This window comes from Chamaea fasciata, unplaced genomic scaffold, assembly GCF_029207755.1.
Source record: "Chamaea fasciata isolate MVZ Bird 193981 ecotype frontalis unplaced genomic scaffold, bChaFas1.0.hap1 SCAF_2, whole genome shotgun sequence".
Lineage (NCBI taxonomy): Eukaryota > Metazoa > Chordata > Aves > Passeriformes > Sylviidae > Chamaea > Chamaea fasciata.
In genome coordinates, this window is record NW_027094087.1 from 115,420,209 (window position 1) to 115,438,079 (window position 17,871).

General features: G+C 46.4%; 1 protein-coding gene across 3 annotated transcripts in view; it reads left to right on the top strand.

The window, feature by feature from the left end:
• The window catches only part of RUNX1 (RUNX family transcription factor 1), a 179,874-nt gene that overhangs the window by 74,766 nt on the left and 87,237 nt on the right, over positions 1-17,871 (top strand). For 2 of the 3 annotated variants that reach the window (XM_066177189.1, XM_066177190.1), the window contains exon 3: positions 16,559-16,812. In XM_066177189.1, coding sequence (XP_066033286.1) covers positions 16,559-16,812 — 254 coding nt within the window. Of the gene's footprint in view, positions 1-14,692; positions 16,813-17,871 lie in introns of those variants that run through there. The other variant, XM_066177191.1, reaches the window with a different exon arrangement.

The following is a 17,871-nucleotide window of genomic DNA, read 5'->3' on the forward strand; positions in this document are numbered from 1 at the left end:
TATTTAGGAGGAAAAATAGATTAGGAAAGACGAGGTGGAAATTTGGAAATTTGGAAAACGGGAAAAGAGAGGGAAGGGATCCCCCAAGGATCAGCAAGTGCAGGAGATGCTCTGGAATTCTGAATTTAAATTGGATTTTTGTCATTCTCCATCTTTTCTCACTCTTTCAGTGCCTGCAGCACTTTGGAAGTTGGGCAAAAAAAAAAAAAAATGGGATAAAATTCAGATTTTAATTTTTTCTGGATCGACACATTGGGATCGGATTTTCCATCTTTTCTTTCCTCCACTCCTCCCTGTGTTTATTCCTCCATGGAATCTGCAGAATTCCATAAAAATATGGCAGAATTTGTACCCAGGAAAGAACAAATTCCCTTCAAACCCCAGAGCTTTTCGAGGTGGAATCATTTTCCCCCCATTCCCAAGAAGAATTTCAGGTTTTGCAGATCCTGACTCGCATTTAGGAATTTATCTCCTTGCTCAACATTCCCATGCCCTGGAATGATTCCCATGGAATGAGGGCGAGGGGGGGAAAAAAATCTGCCCTTTATTTTGAATTTATATTTTAAATTTTTATATAATACATGTTTAATATAATATAATATTATATAATATAATATAATATAATGTAATATAATGTAATGTAAAACAATGTAATATAATATAACAATCTATGATATTAATATACAATATACAATATACAATATACAATATACAATATACAATAATATATAGTATATAGTATTTAATATATACTATATACTATATACTATATAATATATAATATATACTATATACTATATAATATATAATATATAATATATAATGTAATATATATAATATATAATATATAATGTAATATATAATATATATTATATTATGTATTATATGTATTATATAATGTATCATCTATCATCTATCATATAACATATTTATATAAAATATATAATTTTATTTAAATTTGAAATAAATGATTTTAAAATATTTTTAATAAATAATTTTAAATAACTTCTTTAAACTCTAATAAATATTTTTAAAGATTTAAGATATTTTCATGACCCCAATGCCCTCTCGGGGCCTAGAAAACATCGTGAGCATCATTTTCCGCGGCATTAATTACTGGAAGGAGATCCCTGAACATCCCAAACCGCCAAAAAAAATCGGGAGAAATCCCAAATTTCTCCCTCCCAGCCCGACTTTAAACTCCAAATCCTCACCTCCTTCCACTGGGAAAAAAAAAAAAAATCATCTGAGGAGCTGAAATGAGAATTACTCATCTAAAAACGCCTGAGGCAAAAAAAAAAAAACCAAGACGAGGGAGAGGAGAGGATGGCAAATCTCCAGTGGGTTTGGTTAGTGGAGAGGGGGAAAAAAAAATAAATAAAAAACCAACCTAAGTGTGGCTGGATGTCACTTTTCAATTCGCTCCTGGTTAAATGATGATCTCCAGGGCCAGGAGAGGAGGGAAAAGGAGAAGCTCTGCCCTGCTCGGGGTCAGTTCCTGCTGGGCTCCTGCCGGCTCTGGGCATCTCTGAACCCTAAAGATGAACCCCGGGCACTTTGGCTTGGCAAATCCCCTCTCCTGGACCGTGTACATGATGAGGAAAAGCAGAGCGGCCTCGGGATTCTTTGGTAAAGATTCTTGATTACATTTGATAAAAACTTGTTTATTTTCTTAGGGTGAAAAATCTTTATTTTCTTGGGGGAAAAAAAAAAATCTCTCTTTCCTTTGGTGAAAGTTCTTTCTTTTCTTTGGTAAAAATTCTTCCTTTTCCTTGGTAAAAATCCCTCCTTTTCTTTGGTAAAGATACATTATTTACCTTGATAAAGACTCTTTTTTTTCTTTGGTAAAGATTCTTCGTTTTCTTTCCCCAAAGTTCTCCTTTGTCGTGAAGCGGGGATTAACAGGAAGAATTGGAGGGTTGCAGGGTTGGCGCATCTCTGAACCCCCAAAACTGATTTTTGAGCACTTTGGGTTGGGATCTCCCTGTCCCGGGCCACGGACCTGATGAGGAAAAGCAGATTTGTTTGGTAAAGATCCTTTTCTTCTTCGGTAAAAATCGCTGCTTTCTTTGATGAAAATTCCTTATTTTCATCGGTAAAGATTCTTTCTTCTCTTTTCCGGAAGTTTTCCTTTGTTGTGGAATGGGGGTTAGCAGCAGAAATTGTGGGGGGGGGGGAAAAAAAACCTTTAAAAATCATTTTTCAATTCGCTCCATTTTTCAATATCCTCCTTTCTTTTCCCAAAGTTTTCCTTTGTGGTGAAAGGAGGATTAACAGCAAGAACTGGGGGGGTTCCTGCAGAGTTTGGGCATCTCTGAACCCCAAAACTGCTCTTTGGGTCAACATTTCCGTGTTCTGGACCATGGACCTGATGAGGAAAAGCATCAGTTCTTTCCTTTGGTAAAAACTCTCTGTATTCTTTGATAAAAAAATTCTCTATTTTCTTTTCTCAAAGTTTTCCTTAGTGGTGTAATGGGGATTAACAGCAAGAATTGGGGGTGTTCCCGCAGGGTTTGGGCATCTCTGAACCCCAAAAATGAACTTTAGGTTGGATTTCCCTGTCTTGGACATGGACCTGACGAAGGAAAGCATCATTTCTTTTCTTTGGTAAAATCTCTTTATTTTCTTTGGTAAAGATTCTTTCTTTTCTTTGGTAAAAATTCTTTTCTTTGGTGAAGATCCTTTATTTTCTTTCCCCAAAGTTTTCCTTTGTTGTGGATTAACAGCAAGAATTGGGGAGGGGGTTCCTGCAGGATACGAGCATCTCTGAACCTCAAAAATGAACTCTGGGCACTTTGGGTTGGGATCTCCCTCTCCTGGACCATGTACATGATAAGGAAAAACATAATTTCTTTTCTTTGGTTAAAAAATCTCTCCTTTCTTTGGTAAAAAATCCCTCCTTTTCTTTGATTAAAAAAAAAATCATTATTTTCTTTCCTCAAAGTTTTCCTTTGTCATGAAGTTGGGATTAACAGCAAGAACTGGGGGGAGGTTCCTGCAGGGTTTGGGCATCTCTGAACCCTGAAAATGAACTTTGGGTCGGCATTTTCCTGTCTTGGACCATGCGTCTGATGAGGAAAAGCATCTGTTCTTTTCTTTGGTAAAAACTCTTCATTATCTTTGATAAAAAAATCTGTATTTTCTTTTCTCGAAGTTTTCCTTTGTCATGAAATGGGGATTAATGGCAAAAACAGGGGGGGTTCCTGTAGAGTTTGGGCATCTCTGAACCCTAAAAATGAACTTTGGGTTGGATTTCCCTGTCCTGGACCATGTACATGATGAGGAAAAGCATCATTTCTTTTCTTTGGTAAAAATTCTTCCTTTTCTTTGGTAAAAATTCTTCCTTTTCTTTTCTCAAAGTTTTCCTTTGTCGTGGAACGGGGGTTAGCAGCAGAAATTGTGGGGGGGGGAAAAAAAAACCCTTTAAAAATCATTTTTCAATTCGCTCCATTTTTCAATATCCTCCTTTCTTTTCCCAAAGTTTTCCTTTGTGGTGAAAGGAGGATTAACAGCAAGAACTGGGGGGGTTCCTGCAGAGTTTGGGCATCTCTGAACCCCAAAACTGATCTTTGGGTCAACATTTCCGTGTTCTGGACCATGGACCTGATGAGGAAAAGCATCAGTTCTTTCCTTTGGTAAAAACTCTCTGTATTCTTTGATAAAAAAATTCTTTATTTTCTTTTCTCAAAGTTTTCCTTTGTGGTGTAATGGGGATTAACAGCAAGAATTGGGGGTGTTCCCGCAGGGTTTGGGCATCTCTGAACCCCAAAAATGAACTTTAGGTTGGATTTCCCTGTCTTGGACATGGACCTGATGAGGAAAAGCATCATTTCTTTTCTTTGGTAAAATCTCTTTCTTTTCTTTGGTAAAGATTCTTTCTTTTCTTTGGTAAAAATTCTTTTCTTTGGTAAAGATCCTTTATTTTCTTTCCCCAAAGTTTTCCTTTGTTGTGGATTAACAGCAAGAATTGGGGTGGGGGTTCCTGCAGGATTTGGGCATCTCTGAACCTCAAAAATGAACTCTGGGCACTTTGGGTTGGGATCTCCCTCTCCTGGACCATGTACATGATAAGGAAAAACATAATTTCTTTTCTTTGGTTAAAAAATCTCTCCTTTCTTTGGTAAAAAATCCCTTCTTTTCTTTGATTAAAAAAAAAAAATCATTATTTTCTTTCCTCAAAGTTTTCCTTCGTCATGAAGTTGGGATTAACAGCAAGAACTGGGGGGAGGTTCCTGCAGGATTTGGGCATCTCTGAACCCTGAAAATGAACTTTGGGTTGGACATTTCCCTGTCTTGGACCATGCGTCCGATGAGGAAAAGCAGATTTATTTGGTAAAGATTTGGGTTGTTTGGTAAAAATTCATTTTTTTTCCTTTGATGAAGATTCATTCTTTTCTTTGGTGAAGATTCTTTATTTTCATTGGTACAAACTCTTTCTTTTCTTTGGTAAAAATTCCGTATTTTACTTGATAAAGTTTCTTTATTTTCTTTTCTCAAAGTTTTCCCTCGTGGTGCAGTGAGGCTTAACAGCAAAAATTGTGGAGGGGGAAAAAAAACCAAACATTCAAACTCATTTTTCAATGTTCTCCATTTTTAAAATTCCTCCTTTTTCTCCCCAAAGTTTCACTTTGTTGTGGATTAACGGCAAGAACTGGGGGGAGGATAAAGAACCTTCTAAAATTCAGAATTTCTGTTGAAATTCAGGAACTTCCTGCAGGCACTTGAGGGGCTTTTGCTGATCTGAGAAAAAAAAAAAAAATCACAAATCTCTGTAAGTGCAAAAATTTCTTCGTAAAAAAAATGCTTCAAAATCCCTTTTATTTCAAATATTTGCACCCACGGGCTGGGATTTCATGTGGGATGGTTGGAAATCGGCAATTTGGGGGTTGATTTCAGTTCCCAGTCCCAGGTTTGACGGGTTTTAATTCCCAATTCAAGGTCCAACCTCGAGGGTTGAAGAGTCCTGGATCCCTCCCAAACAAAACAAATAAATCATCAATTAATTCAAATCAGATCAATCAAATCCAATCCCGTGAAAGAACTTTATCAGGAGGATATTTGGGATTAAAAAGTAGGAATTTTTTTGCCTGATTTTATAGAGCCTCCCGTGGTTTATTTTGCTGTGTGTTTATAGGGGATAAAACTCCTGTTCCTCAACCCCTTGTGCCATCACATCCCTTTTTTCTTTAAAATACATTTAATTTCTCTATTCCTGTGGGTTTTCCCTTAATCCTTCTTTTCCTGCTAAATATTTGCTGAAATCGATTGAAATCTGCGTGGGAAAAGTGATTTTTAATCAGGTTTTCATGATTAAAAAAAAAAAAAAAAGAGCCAATGGACATCAGAGAATGAAAGTTGGGGCTGCGGGGAGGAAAAATTCTTATTTTTTGTTCCTGCTTGAAGATTCCCTTTCCTTTTCCTCTCTCTCCCACCTGCTTTAGGGAATTTGTTTGGCCCCTGGTGAAGAAATTCTGCTGTCCTGCAGAAATTTCTCCTTGCAGTTGGACAGGGGATGGATTTTATTCTGATTTTTTGAACCCCTTGAACTCTGAATTCCTCCTGATTTTCCTGTTGACAACCTTGGCCTTTCCCTGCTTTGTTTCCACGCTCCAAAACATGGATTTACTACTTTTTAAAGCAGGAAAAATAGAGAAAAAATCCTTTTTTTTTTCCACCTGTCCAAGTTGTTGTGACACATCCAGAAGAAATGTTGGGGTTTGTGGGATGTTTTCAGCTCTGGCAGGGGCAGGAATTCTCTGGTTTTGTCCTTTTTTTTTTTGGAGCATCTGAGCGATGAATATTTGAATTTCCTGCTTGAGAGCATGGGATAAGAAAAGAATTCACAAAATAATCTTGGAATCAGAGGTTGGAAAGGGGTTTTGGAGCAAAATCTCTTCCCAGGACACTGAAGATCCAGGAGATAAATCAAATATCCCAAGGTTCTCAGCAGGGGTGGTTTGTTCAGGGAATAAACCAAATATTTCTTTCATTTTGCTGTTCACAGATTTGATTTTGTGGCGATAATTCAGATTTTTTTCCCACCTAAAAATCCTTTTAAAACTGGTGGTCATTGTCTGGAGTCGGTGTTCAGGGAGTTGTGTGTTAGAAATCAAAATAATTCTGGAATAATCTTGAATTTCCAACCTTGGCTGAGGTTGGAAAAGGTTTTGGAATAAAATCCCTGCCCAGGCCAGGTGTGAGTGTCCAGTTAGGAAAGTTCCAGCTGGAATTCACTGCAGATCCAGGAGATAAATCAAATAGTCCAAGATTCTCAGCAGGGGTGGTTTGTGCAGGGAATAAACCAAATATTTCTTTCATTTTGCTGTTCACAGATTTGATTTTGTGGCGGTAATTCAGATTTTTTTCCCACCTAAAAATCCTTTAAAAACTGGTGGTCAGTGTTTGGAGTCGGTGTTCAGGGAGTTCTGTATTAGAAATAAAAGTAATTCTGGAATAATCTTGAATTCCCAACCTTGGCTGAGGTTGGAAAAGGTTTTGGAGCAAAATTCCTGCCCAGGACACTGCAGATCCAGGCGATAAATCCAATATTCTGTGGCTCTAAGGACAGGTGGTTTGTGCAGGGAATAAACCAAATATTTCTGGGATATTGCTGTGCACATTTGCGGTGAAAATTCAGATTATTCCCACCTAAAAATCCTGCCGGGATTCTTTTTTTCTGGCTAAAAAAAAAGCTAAAACTGAGGTGGTTGCAGTCCCTGATTTCATCTCTGTGCTGATGAACTGGAGGGAAATCAGATTGAAATGATTCTAAAATGAACTTCGCAGTTGATTTGGCCTCGTGGGTGTCAGGTGCAGCACCCGGACTTTGGGAATGCAGTTTCTGGAAAACAGGAGCTGGATTCTGCACTGAGGCTGATCCTGCCCAGCTTTGTTCCCTGCACAGGAAATTTCCTTTCGGAAGGGAATTGGAGTTTGGGATTTGAACTCCCAACCTGTTTGGAGTCGGTGTTCAGGGAGTTGTTTATTATAAATAAAATTGGTTCTGGAATAATCTGTGAGGTTTGGGATGGGTTTAGGGCAGGGAAAGGGGATGGGACAAGCTGGAACTCCAGAGCTTTGTCACAATGCAGGTGGAACTGAGGGAGCAGAGAACCAGGGACAAGCTCAGGATCGAAGGTTGGGGACAAGGAGGCACCAGAGAGGACGAATTCCCTAAAAATTTCCTGGAAAAGAGACAGGAAAGGCCTCAGGATCCCTACGGGGATATGGGATTTTCTCTGATCCCATCCTGGCACTCAAATCTCCCTTTAATCCCATCTCAGGGAGATTTCTTCCCTAAAAATCCAAATATCCAGTCCAGAGTTATCCGTGGGGCTCTGGTGCTTCCAGATCCTCAAATTGCCCTGGGAAATGAGAAAATTCAGGGTCTGAATGGCTTGGAAATTCCTGGTTTAACTGAGGGACTCCTCCTCAGCTCAGGAGTCTCCTAAAATCCTTAAAAAAAAAAAAAAAAAAAAAAAAAAAAAAAAAAAAAAGGATTTTTAATTATTAATCAGGATCCAAAATATGCAAATTTTTTTTTTCCCAGTTCTACTTCCTTTTGCCGCTCCAGTCCCAGTTTAACACAGAAACTTGGCTTGCAGCTCGATTATTTCAGGACTCTCCCACAATCTGATGGTTTTAGGAAACCCCTGAGCTGAGGAAGAGTCCCTCAGTTAAACCAGGAATTTCCAAATTATTCAGATCCACATCAGGCTCCTAAATTTTGTTATTTCCCAGGGCAATTTGAGGATGTGGAGGCACCAGAGCCCCAAAGACAACGGAGGACAGGCCTGGATACCCAGAGATGGATTCTGCTCAGGGCTAAACCCCTTGACATCCTGGGATTTGAGCATTGGGAAAATGAGCTTGGATGATCCCTCAGCTCTGGCTGTGATCCCTCTCTCCTGTACCTCCATCCCGGCTGGAATTCTGCCTCCCAGCACAGGGAGGACGTGGAGGAGAGCCCAGAGGAGGCTCCAGGATGAGCAGAGGGATGGAGCAGCTCTGCTGGGAGGAAAGGCTGGCACAGCTGGGATTGTTCAGCCTGGACAGGAGAAGCTTTGGGCTGAGCTCAGGGTGGCCTTGCAGGGCCTGAAGGAGCCCCAGGAAACCTGGAGAGAGACAATTCCCAAGGCATGGAGGGACGGGACACAGGGAATGGCTTCCCAGTGCTAGAGGCCAGGTGTCGGAACTCCGGGCGCGGAGAATTCCAGCCTTTGGAACTGGCAGGCACCGAGCCCCAGGCAAACACTGCATCGCACCTGAGGCCGTGGAAAAGGCTCCCAAAATGGAGTGACAGCTCTGGGATTGTGGCCGTGGGGTTTGGATAGAAGGGTGTGACAACGCAGGGGGAAAAAACTTAAATCTAAGATTTTGGTATATAATAACGTGTGTGAATCAAGGTGGAGGATTTCGGGCGTTGTGTAAGTCCTTCTTCTTCCCCTGGGTGGTTTTTGGGTGGGTTTCTGTAATTGGGTGGAAAAGGCCCATCCTGCAGGCCTTGGGTGGCCATTATTGGGTCAGAAAAATAAATAATATCGGTGTCACCTCGTTATTGGGTAATTAGCGCCTAAATAACCTTGGGAAGAGTTAGAAGCTCTCCGTTTCACCTCTGTTCTCTAACCTGCCCGTCAGAGCTCACGGCTGGGGAGTCTGTAATTAGATAAGAAACAACAAACAACCAAGGCCCAACTCGAAATCTGCATTTCCCGTGTATTCATCGTGACCTGGGCAGAGAAAAAGAAACCAGAACTGTCACGGGATGGGATCTTGGGCAGGAATTGTTCCCCGGGAGGGTGGGGAGGTTCTGGAATAGAATTCCCAGAGAAGCTTCTGGATGCCTGGCAGTGCCCAAGGCCAGGTTGGACATTGGGGCTTGGAGCACAGTGGGAGGTGACCCTGCCCATGGTGGGGGAGGCACTGAGATGATTTTTAAGGTCCCTCGCATCCCAAAACCATCCTGGGATTTTTTTGGAGCACACCCTGTCCTCCTCTTTTTTCCATCCTCTTTTATTCCTCTCCTCTCCCAGATCCTCAGTTCTTTTCCCCGCTGGGATGAGCTGTCAGATCCCTTCCATCCCAAACCTTTCCGACGTTTTACAATCCTCTAAAACCCCCAATTCCTCTGGAGGAATCCATGCCAACCTCCACGTGTCTGTCCCACAGGGGAAGGAGCAAAACTCCCCAGGACAAACCCCAGAAAGGGATTTTTGGGTCAGGAATTTCACCCATCCCCACCTCTCCCCGGCTGTTGTGTAAATCCAAGGAGGAAATTCCTTGGTGAGTTCTGGCAGGAATTTTTTTGTCCTTCCCTTCCCATCTCTGCCACCGGTTTTAGTCAAGGGATGATCTTTGCGATGCGATTTCTGAGGGATTGAGGGGCTGGAATGAGAAAAGGAAATTCCTTTAGTGAGTGGATCGGTGTCCATCCCACCCGTTTCTCTGGGAACCCGCTGAGAATTTGGGAGAATCCTTCTCCACGTCCTCACGCGGGAGCCGCGTCTGCCCCCTGAAATATTTACAGTGCCAAGATCATGGATTGTCCTATTTTCCGATTTCTTTGGAAAGAAAGAAAACTCTGGTGAAGAACGGGATGGGGTTTTAGGATCCTAAAGGGGATGGGGTTTTGCCCCCCATTATCTAAAGCAATGGGGTCGGGTTTTTAGCCGTTATCAAATCCTGAAGGATTTCGGGTTTTATCCACAGTTATCACCTGAGGATCCTAAAGGTGATGGGATTTTACCCACCATTATCACCTGTAGATCCTAAAAGGAATGGAGTTTTAGCCATTAGCAAATCCTAAAGGATTTGGGATTTTACCCACAGTTATCACCTAAAGATCCTAAAAGATTTGGGATTTTGTCACCTGTACATCCTAAAAGCAATGGAGTTTTAGCCATTAGCAAATCCTAAAGGATTTGGGATTTTACCCACAGTTGTAACCTGAGGATCCTTAAAGTGAGTGGGTTTTAGGCATTATCACCTGAGTGTCCTAAAGGATTTGGGATTATCCCCAACATTAACCCCTGTAGATCCTAAAAGCGATGGAGTTTTAGCCATTATCAAATCCTAAAGGATTTGGCATTCTACCCACAGTTATCACCTGCGGATCCTAAAGGTGATGGGATTTTAGCCATTCATAAAGGATTTAGCCAAATCATAAAGGATTCGGGGTTTTAGCCATAGTTATCACCTGAGGATCCTAAAGGATCTGGAATGATCCCCACCATTATCACCTGCAGATCCTAAAAGCCAGTGGGTTTTAGCCATTATCAAATCCTAAAGGATTTGGGATTTTACCCATAGTTATCACCTGAAGATCCTAAAAGATTTGGGGTTTTACCCACCATTGCCACCTGTAGGTCCTAAAAGCAATGGAGTTTTAGCCATTCGCAAATCCTAAAGGATTTGGGATTTTACCCTCAGCTGTAACCTGAGGATCCTTAAAGCGAGTGGGTTTTAGGCATTAAAACTTGAGGATCCTAAAGGATTTGGGGTTTTCCCCACAGTTATCACCTGAGGAACCTAAAGGATTTGGGGTTTTAGTCATTATCACCTGAGGGTCCTAAAGGATTTGAGGTTTTAGCCATAGTTATCACCTGAGGATCCTAAAAGCGAGTGGGTTTTAGCCATTATCAAATCCTAAAGGATTTGGGATTTTAGTCATTATCACCTGAGTGTCCTAAAGGATTTGGGATTATCCCCACCATTATCACCTGTAGATCCTAAAAGCGATGGGGTTTGAGCCATTATCAAATCCTAAAGGATTTGGGGTTTTACCCCCAGTTATCACCTGAAGATCCTAAAGGTAATGGGATTTTACCCACCATCATCGCCTGAAGGTCCTAAAACCGAGTGGGTTTTAGCCAATATCAGCAGGGGATCCTAAAGGATTTGGGGTTTTCGCCACAGCTATCACCTGTAGATCCTAAAAGCAATGGGGTTTTAGCCTTTCTTGAAGGATTTAGCCAAATCCTAAAGGATTTGGGGTTTTACCCACAGTTGTCACCTGAGGATCCTAAAGGCTTTAGGGTTTTAAGCCCCTTTATCACCTGAGCGTCCTAGAGGGGCTGCAAGTCCTTGGGAAGTTTTTCCAGGATCCCAACTAATCCCTCATTAGGGTTTGAGTTCTCGAATGAGCTCGGCTTTATTTCTGTCCCCTCACCAAAAATCATCTTTTTTTCTTGATTTATCTCTTGGTTTTCCCCGTGCGACGTTTCATGGGTTTTAATAATTTAATTTAGACTTATGGGATTTTTTTTTTTCTCCAGTTCGGGCAGTGGCTCCAATGCAGTCAATATTTGCAGGGAGAATTCACCAACCTGATTTAAAAAAAAAAAAATTTATATATTTATAGAGGAGTTTTAAGCGTGTTTTGCTTCTAGCAATGAAGCAGCAGCTTCAGGAACAAAAGAAATTTGTAGGATCGCGGATTTTTTTTGGTGGGCGGGGCATAAATTGAAGGAATTCAGGGGGCAAAAAGGGAAGAATTTGGCCAGGGAAAATTTTAACTGCGTTGAAATTCACCCTGAAATTGTCGCTGCCCCTCTCTGGCACTTCCAAAGCTGCGGTGTGGGGGGGAAAAAAAATCGGGATTTTGTGCTCGAGGAATTCCGGGGAGGACGGAGATTCCCTCGGGGTTTGTTCCCAGCGGAAATAAATCGGTGTCAAAATACAAATTTGGGAAGTTGTAACACCCGTGGCACTTCCCAAAAAGGATCCCAAAACCCCGTCCCAGCGCCTGTATTAAATTTAGGGATTTTAGGGATGCTAAAAAAAGCCTCATTTGGGGAGAAGCAGCGTCAGCTTCTCATCGTTTCCCATTCCCAAAACCTGCTGAATTCCCATTTTTCCGGAGCACCTGCACGCGAGGACAATAAATACCACCGAGAGTCGCTCTCCTCATCACGCAAAAATAAAATGGATTAATAAAATTGGCAAAAAAAAATAGAAGGGAAAAAAAAAGACAAAAAAAAAACCCCACACTGAACTTAAAAAATAATAATTAAAAAAAAAACCCCAAATAAAACCAAAGGCGGGCAGGTGCGGGCGGTGCTAATGGGGCTGTAAAATAAACAGCCCCAAAATCTCCTCCCCGCCGTGTTTACCCCGGCTGTTTTCTCCTTGAACTCCTCAAATTCCCTCGCAAAAAAAAAAAAAAAAAAAAAAAAAAAAAAAAAAAAAAAAGCTCCCGAGAAGTGGAATAGAAAATTCCCGCTTTTAATCCGCATTTAAGTCCTGATAACGCCGGGAATTTATGGGGGGAAAAAAAATGGAAATACGGCGGGTTTGCTGCGCCTCTGCTGGATCGCGGCGTTTTTTGGGTCTGTCCACGCGCGTGGGGCGCGTTTATTTTGTGTATTTGGGGTTTATTTTTTGTTTGTTTATTTTGTGTTTGCAAGGAGCTCGAATTAAGGCGCGATGCAAAGCAGGGGGTGAAACCTCAGCTCAGAACATTCATCAATTTAAATATAAAATCCTCCCCGCCTCTTGACTTATAAAAAGCACCAATTAAACCCTTTTTTTTTTTAAAAATTCACATTTTAGCAGATGGATGCGCATCAGCAAAAGAACTTTTCTTATCTCTGCCGTGCCCCGTGAAAAGTTATCAGCCACTAATAGAGCCCAGATGGTTTTGGGGTTTTTTTAAGCTGCGGTTTGTAACAGCCATTCGCCTGGATAATTCTCTCTCTTTTTTTTTTCCCTTAAAATAGGAAAGCAATTTAAATTCGGGCTCGTTGCATGCCAGAAAGTGGAAAACAAGGGATTAAAAAAAAATAAAGTAAGAGAGAAAAAAATTAAAACTTAGAAAACTTGAGGGACTTGGCGTGAAATAGTTGAAGCACCAAATTCGGCTGCTTGAAAACAGGGAGCTGTTGCACGTGCGGCGGGCGGGAGCTTTTTTTGGGAGGGGATAAGACCCGAAAATGGAACATTTCGAGCGGTACCGGGGTGGGCAGGGCCAGGAGGGGCATCCCCGGGTCCCTCCGCCAAGGGACAGCGGGACAGGGACCACCCGGAGCCCGGTGGGGATGCGGGAAAAGCTCCGCTCCCGTCGGGAATTCCGGGCCCTCGGAGCATCCCTGTCCCGGCAGCAGGCGCCGAGTTCTCCCCGCCGGTTTAATTGGATATATATTTAATTGTTTTTGCGGTTTAATAGCGTTTAACCCCGCACCATCAAAGGCAGTGACTCCGTCCCCGCAGCGGCTCCCGGTAAAGTCGAGCATCCTCTGGTCCTGTGGGTGTCCAGGGGGATGTCCTGGGGGTGCGGAGGGTCTCAGCTGCTGTGGGGACAGGTGGGAGCAGCTCACGAGGCTGTACCGGCCGCTCGCTCCCAAATCCCAGCCGCAAATCCCAAATCCCAAATCCCGGCGTCTGTCCCGGGGAATGCGGGAGGTCTCAGCCGCTGTGGGGGCAGGAGGGGCCGTGGTGGGAGCAGCTCCCGGAGCCACAGCGGCCGATCCCAAACCCAAATCGTGACCCCAAATGTCAAATCCCGATCCTAAATCCCAAATCCCGATCCTAAATCCCAGATCCCGGGGTCTCCCCGCTCCCTCCCCAGGTGCCGCTCGGCCGGCAAGCGGCGCGCGCCCTCCAGCGGCCACTCCTGGAACTGCAGCCAGCGCGGCTCCCCACGATGGGAGCGGCCCGGGGGCGGACCCGCGAACACCTCCGTCCGTCCGTCCGTCCGTCCATCCATCCATCCATCCATCCATCCATCCATCCATCCATCCATCCATCCATCCATCCATCCATCCATCCATCCATCCATCCATCCATCCATTGCTCCCTCCTGGGCTGACGCGGTGGCCGCGGGGCGGGGCGGGGAAGCGGCGAGGGAAGGGGATGAGATTTGGCGGAGGGAAGCGCAAAACAGCGCCGAGAGCGCGGCGGGGACGGCTCGGGATCTCCCCGATCGAGGTCTGGGTTCGGCTCGCGGAACAGCATAGAAAAAAACCCAGGAAAAAAAATTTAAAAGAAAAAAAAGCCACCAAAACCCCCCAAAAAATCCCCGTCCCGACCCGCCAGCCACGCCTCCACCCGGCATCCTCGCTACCGCCTCGGCGGGCCCGGAGCGAGCCGCCGGTGGCCGTGCGGCTGTGCCCGAGCTGTCCCCGGCGCTGCTGTCCCCGCGGCTGGGCTGTGCAGAGCGGCAGGAGGAGGAGGAGGAGGAAGAGGAGGAGGAGGAGGAAGGCTGGGAGGGATGGCCCTGTCTGGGAGCGCCGCCACCGCCCCAACAAACCGAGCGGCTCCGGGAGCCTGTCCAAGGGGGGCGGCGGGGACACCAAAGCGGCGGTGGCCGTGTCGGGGTGTCCCCCCAAAAACCCCGGAGCGGGGGGCGCCGGGAGAGGAGCGGGGGGCACCGGGAGAGGAGCCGAGGGGCACCGGGAGAGGAGCCGGGGGACACCGGGAGAGGAGCCGGGGGGCACCGGGAGAGGAGCCGAGGGACACCGGGAGAGGAGCCGGGGGGCACCGGGAGAGGAGCGGGGACCACCGGGGAGGAGCGGGGGCCACCGGGGAAGGGCGAGCATGTGTCGGGGCGGTGTCTGCGGGCACCTTGCGGGCACCGGGGGCGGGCCAGCGGCAGCAGCAGCCTCAGCAGCCCCCGGGGGCTGGCACAGTCCGGGAGGTGCCGGTGCCGCGGTGGTCCCGGGGGACACGGAGGAGCGGGTGACGATGTCCCCGGCGAGCCGGCGCTGGGGCCGGGGCGATGCCGGCAGCCCCCGGCCCGCGGCCGCGCCCCGGTAAGGCGGTGATTGGCCGGTGCCCTCCCCGTATGCAAAGCACCGGGGGAATGACATTCCTCCGCACGCCTCCGCAGCCCCGACTCGCTCCCGGCCACCTCCAGCCAGCCCCGGCGGCCGCCGGCCGGGCGCGCTTTCCCCACCGCGCATCCCGGCAGGAATTCTCCTTCTCTCCCTCCCCCCCACCCCCTCCACGGGCAGCTCCCGGCCGTGGGAACGCGCTGGAAGCTGGAGCTGCTTCTCAAAAACCCCAGCCCGGGCAACTCCTCGATCGGTGCTTTCGCCTCTTCTCCCGCCGCCTCCTCCTGGTTCCGCGGAAGGAAAAGATTTCCACCCGTTCCAAAGTAGCGATTTCGCTGAGCTGGGGTTGTGTGGGGTTTTTTTTGTTTGTCGGGTTGTTTTATTTTTTTTTTTTTTTCGCTTTTTCAATTTTGATTTTTTTCTCTACTGGTCGCCGGTGTGGTTTTTTTTTTTGGGGGGGGGAGGTTCGGCGGTGTGAGCGGCGGGCTCCATCCCGCAAAGGACGAGAGGGGAGAAGAAAAAAAAAAAAGAGAAAAAGCCATGTTTGCCAAAGCGGGCTTCCACCTGCTGCGGTTCCAATATTGTTAAGCAGCCGGTTCCTGCGGCCGAATTAGAGGAAGACTGAGATACTGAAGAAAAAAAAAAAAAATAGAATTGGCAAGGAGCGCCGAAGTTGTTGCAGACTGTTGGTTGGACTGCTGAGCAGGACGTGAGTGGGAGAGAGAGAGCGCTGTTGCACACACAAAACCACAGAGAGAACCCACAATTTAACCAACATCCCCAGCCCTGAGTTCGCAGCTGCTGGAATCTCTCAGCTCGGCGCTCGCGATCGGCTGCGACTTTTCCTTAAATTAATGAGAAGCGTTTTACCAAAGACAGAGAGATTTGAAGCTCGAACGCCGTGCACTGAGCTTTTCTTTTTCCTTTTTTTTTTTTTTTTTATTTCCTTTTTGCGCAAGAATGACTGAAAGGTCATGACTCGAGCGCTCTTAGAGCAACTCCGACCGAACTACTGAAGCTCATTCTTCAAGGCTGCTTGAAAAAAAAAAAGAAAAGAGAAGAAAAAAAAGAGAAAATCTGGCGGAGAACATTAATGGATTCCTGTTGTGTTTAAATCCTCTACAGATTCTCTTGTAAATATTTGATGAAGACCGGTAGATGCGCGTGTGCGTGAGTGTGCGGCCGTGAATTTATACCCGGCTATAGCCGGATGACCTTTGCTCGGTTCCTCTGAAGAACAACCCCGAATTTCCCTCAAAAAGCGATTTTTTTTTTTTTTTTTTTTTTTTTTTTTGGCCTCCAGAAGACGCCGGCGCGTTTTGGTTTCTCTTGGGACCGCAGAGAGAGAAATCACCTGGAAGAAACCGGGAAGCGCAGGCTCCTGCTTGCTCGCCTCCCTGGTTTTTTTTTCCTTTTTTTTTTTTTTTTTTTTTTTTTTCCCCTGGGAGTTTGGGATGAGCTCCGTCCCCGCTCACTTTCCGCGTCCCGGCCGCGGGCTCCATGCGCCGTAAACCCGCACGACCCTCACGCTTTATGGGATTAACGGGATCTGTTCCGCCCGGCCAGCAAGCCGAGAGTTAAGACAATCAGCAAAAAAAAAAAAAAAACCAAAACCAAAAAAACCAACCCAAAAAAAACTTAACTCTGGGTGGGGGAGACAGGAACAACTTCACCCCGCGCCCGTTTATGTTGGTCCCCAGAGAGCGGCTCGCCGAGGAGTCGCGCTCTGCAGGAACTCAGTGGAGGTGTTGTGTGGATCTAAAGGCTTGTTGTGATGCGTATCCCCGTAGATACCAGCACCAGCCGCCGCTTCACGCCGCCCTCCACCACGCTGAGCCCGGGGAAGATGAGCGAGCCGCTGGCGCTGCCCGGAGCCGAGCACGGCGGGGCTTTGCCGGGGAAGCTGCGCGGAGCCGACCGCAGCATGGTGGAGGTCCTGGCGGATCACCCCGGGGAGCTGGTGCGCACCGACAGCCCCAACTTCCTCTGCTCCGTGCTGCCCACGCACTGGCGCTGCAACAAGACGCTGCCCATCGCCTTCAAGGTAGGACCCGGGGAGGGGTGGGTGTGGGGATGGAGGGGGGGAAAATCGGGGGATGGATGCGCGTCCCGGGGATGGGGGATCGGGTCTGTAGCCGCGCTGCGCTCCTGCCATCCTTTCCCTCCTTCCTTCCTTCCATCCTTTCCTTTCTTCTTTCCCTCCTTCCTGCCATCCTTTCCCTCCTTCCTTCCACCCATTCTCCCTTCCACCCTTTCCTCCTTCCTTCCATCCTTCCATCCTTTCCCCTCCCTCCTTTCTTTCCACTCTTTCCTCCCTTCCTTCCATGCTTTCTATCCCTCTTTCCATCGTTCCATCGTTCCTCCTTTCCTTCCATCACTTCCCTCCTTTCTTCCACCAATCCTTCCTTCTATCCTTTTCCTTCCTTCCTTCCTTCCTTCCTTCCTTCCTTCCTTCCTTCCTTCCTTCCTTCCTTCCTTCCTTCCATCCATCCATCCATCCTTTCTTTTCCACCCTTTCCTTCCATCCTCTCCCTCCTTCCCTCCTTCCATCCTTTCCTTTCCCTCTTTCCTTCCACCCTTTCCTTCTTTCCATCCTTTTTTCTCCTTCTTCCCATCCTTTCCATCCCTTCCATCTCTTCTTTCTATACTTTCCTTTCCCTCCTTCCTTTTCCTTCCACCCTTTCCTTCCTTCCACCTTTCCTTTCCTTCCATCCTTCCCGTCCGTCCCGCTCCCGGCCGCGCTCGGGGCAGGAGCGGTGGCAGCCGGGGAATGCGAAGGGTTTGGGAAAAGTTCCCCCCAGTAGCAGCAGCAGCAGCAGCCGCCTCCTCCCTCTTCTCCCCATTCCTAACTCCGGCAGCCAGAGGCGGCTCTGCTCAAAAGGGGTGAAAAAAAAAAAATAGAAATAAACGGATTTTATTTCCAAAATCCGGCCCCGCGGAGTTTGGGGAGCAGATGCCCGGAACTGAAGGAGCCACGGGAGCCCCCAGAAAGTCACCCAGGGTGGTGGCAGGTCCCTCTGTCCCGTTGCCACCCACGGGGGACACCCGCCCGCCCGTCCGCAGCCCCGGCCCCGCTCGGGTTTCCCCCTGCCAGAGACTCCGG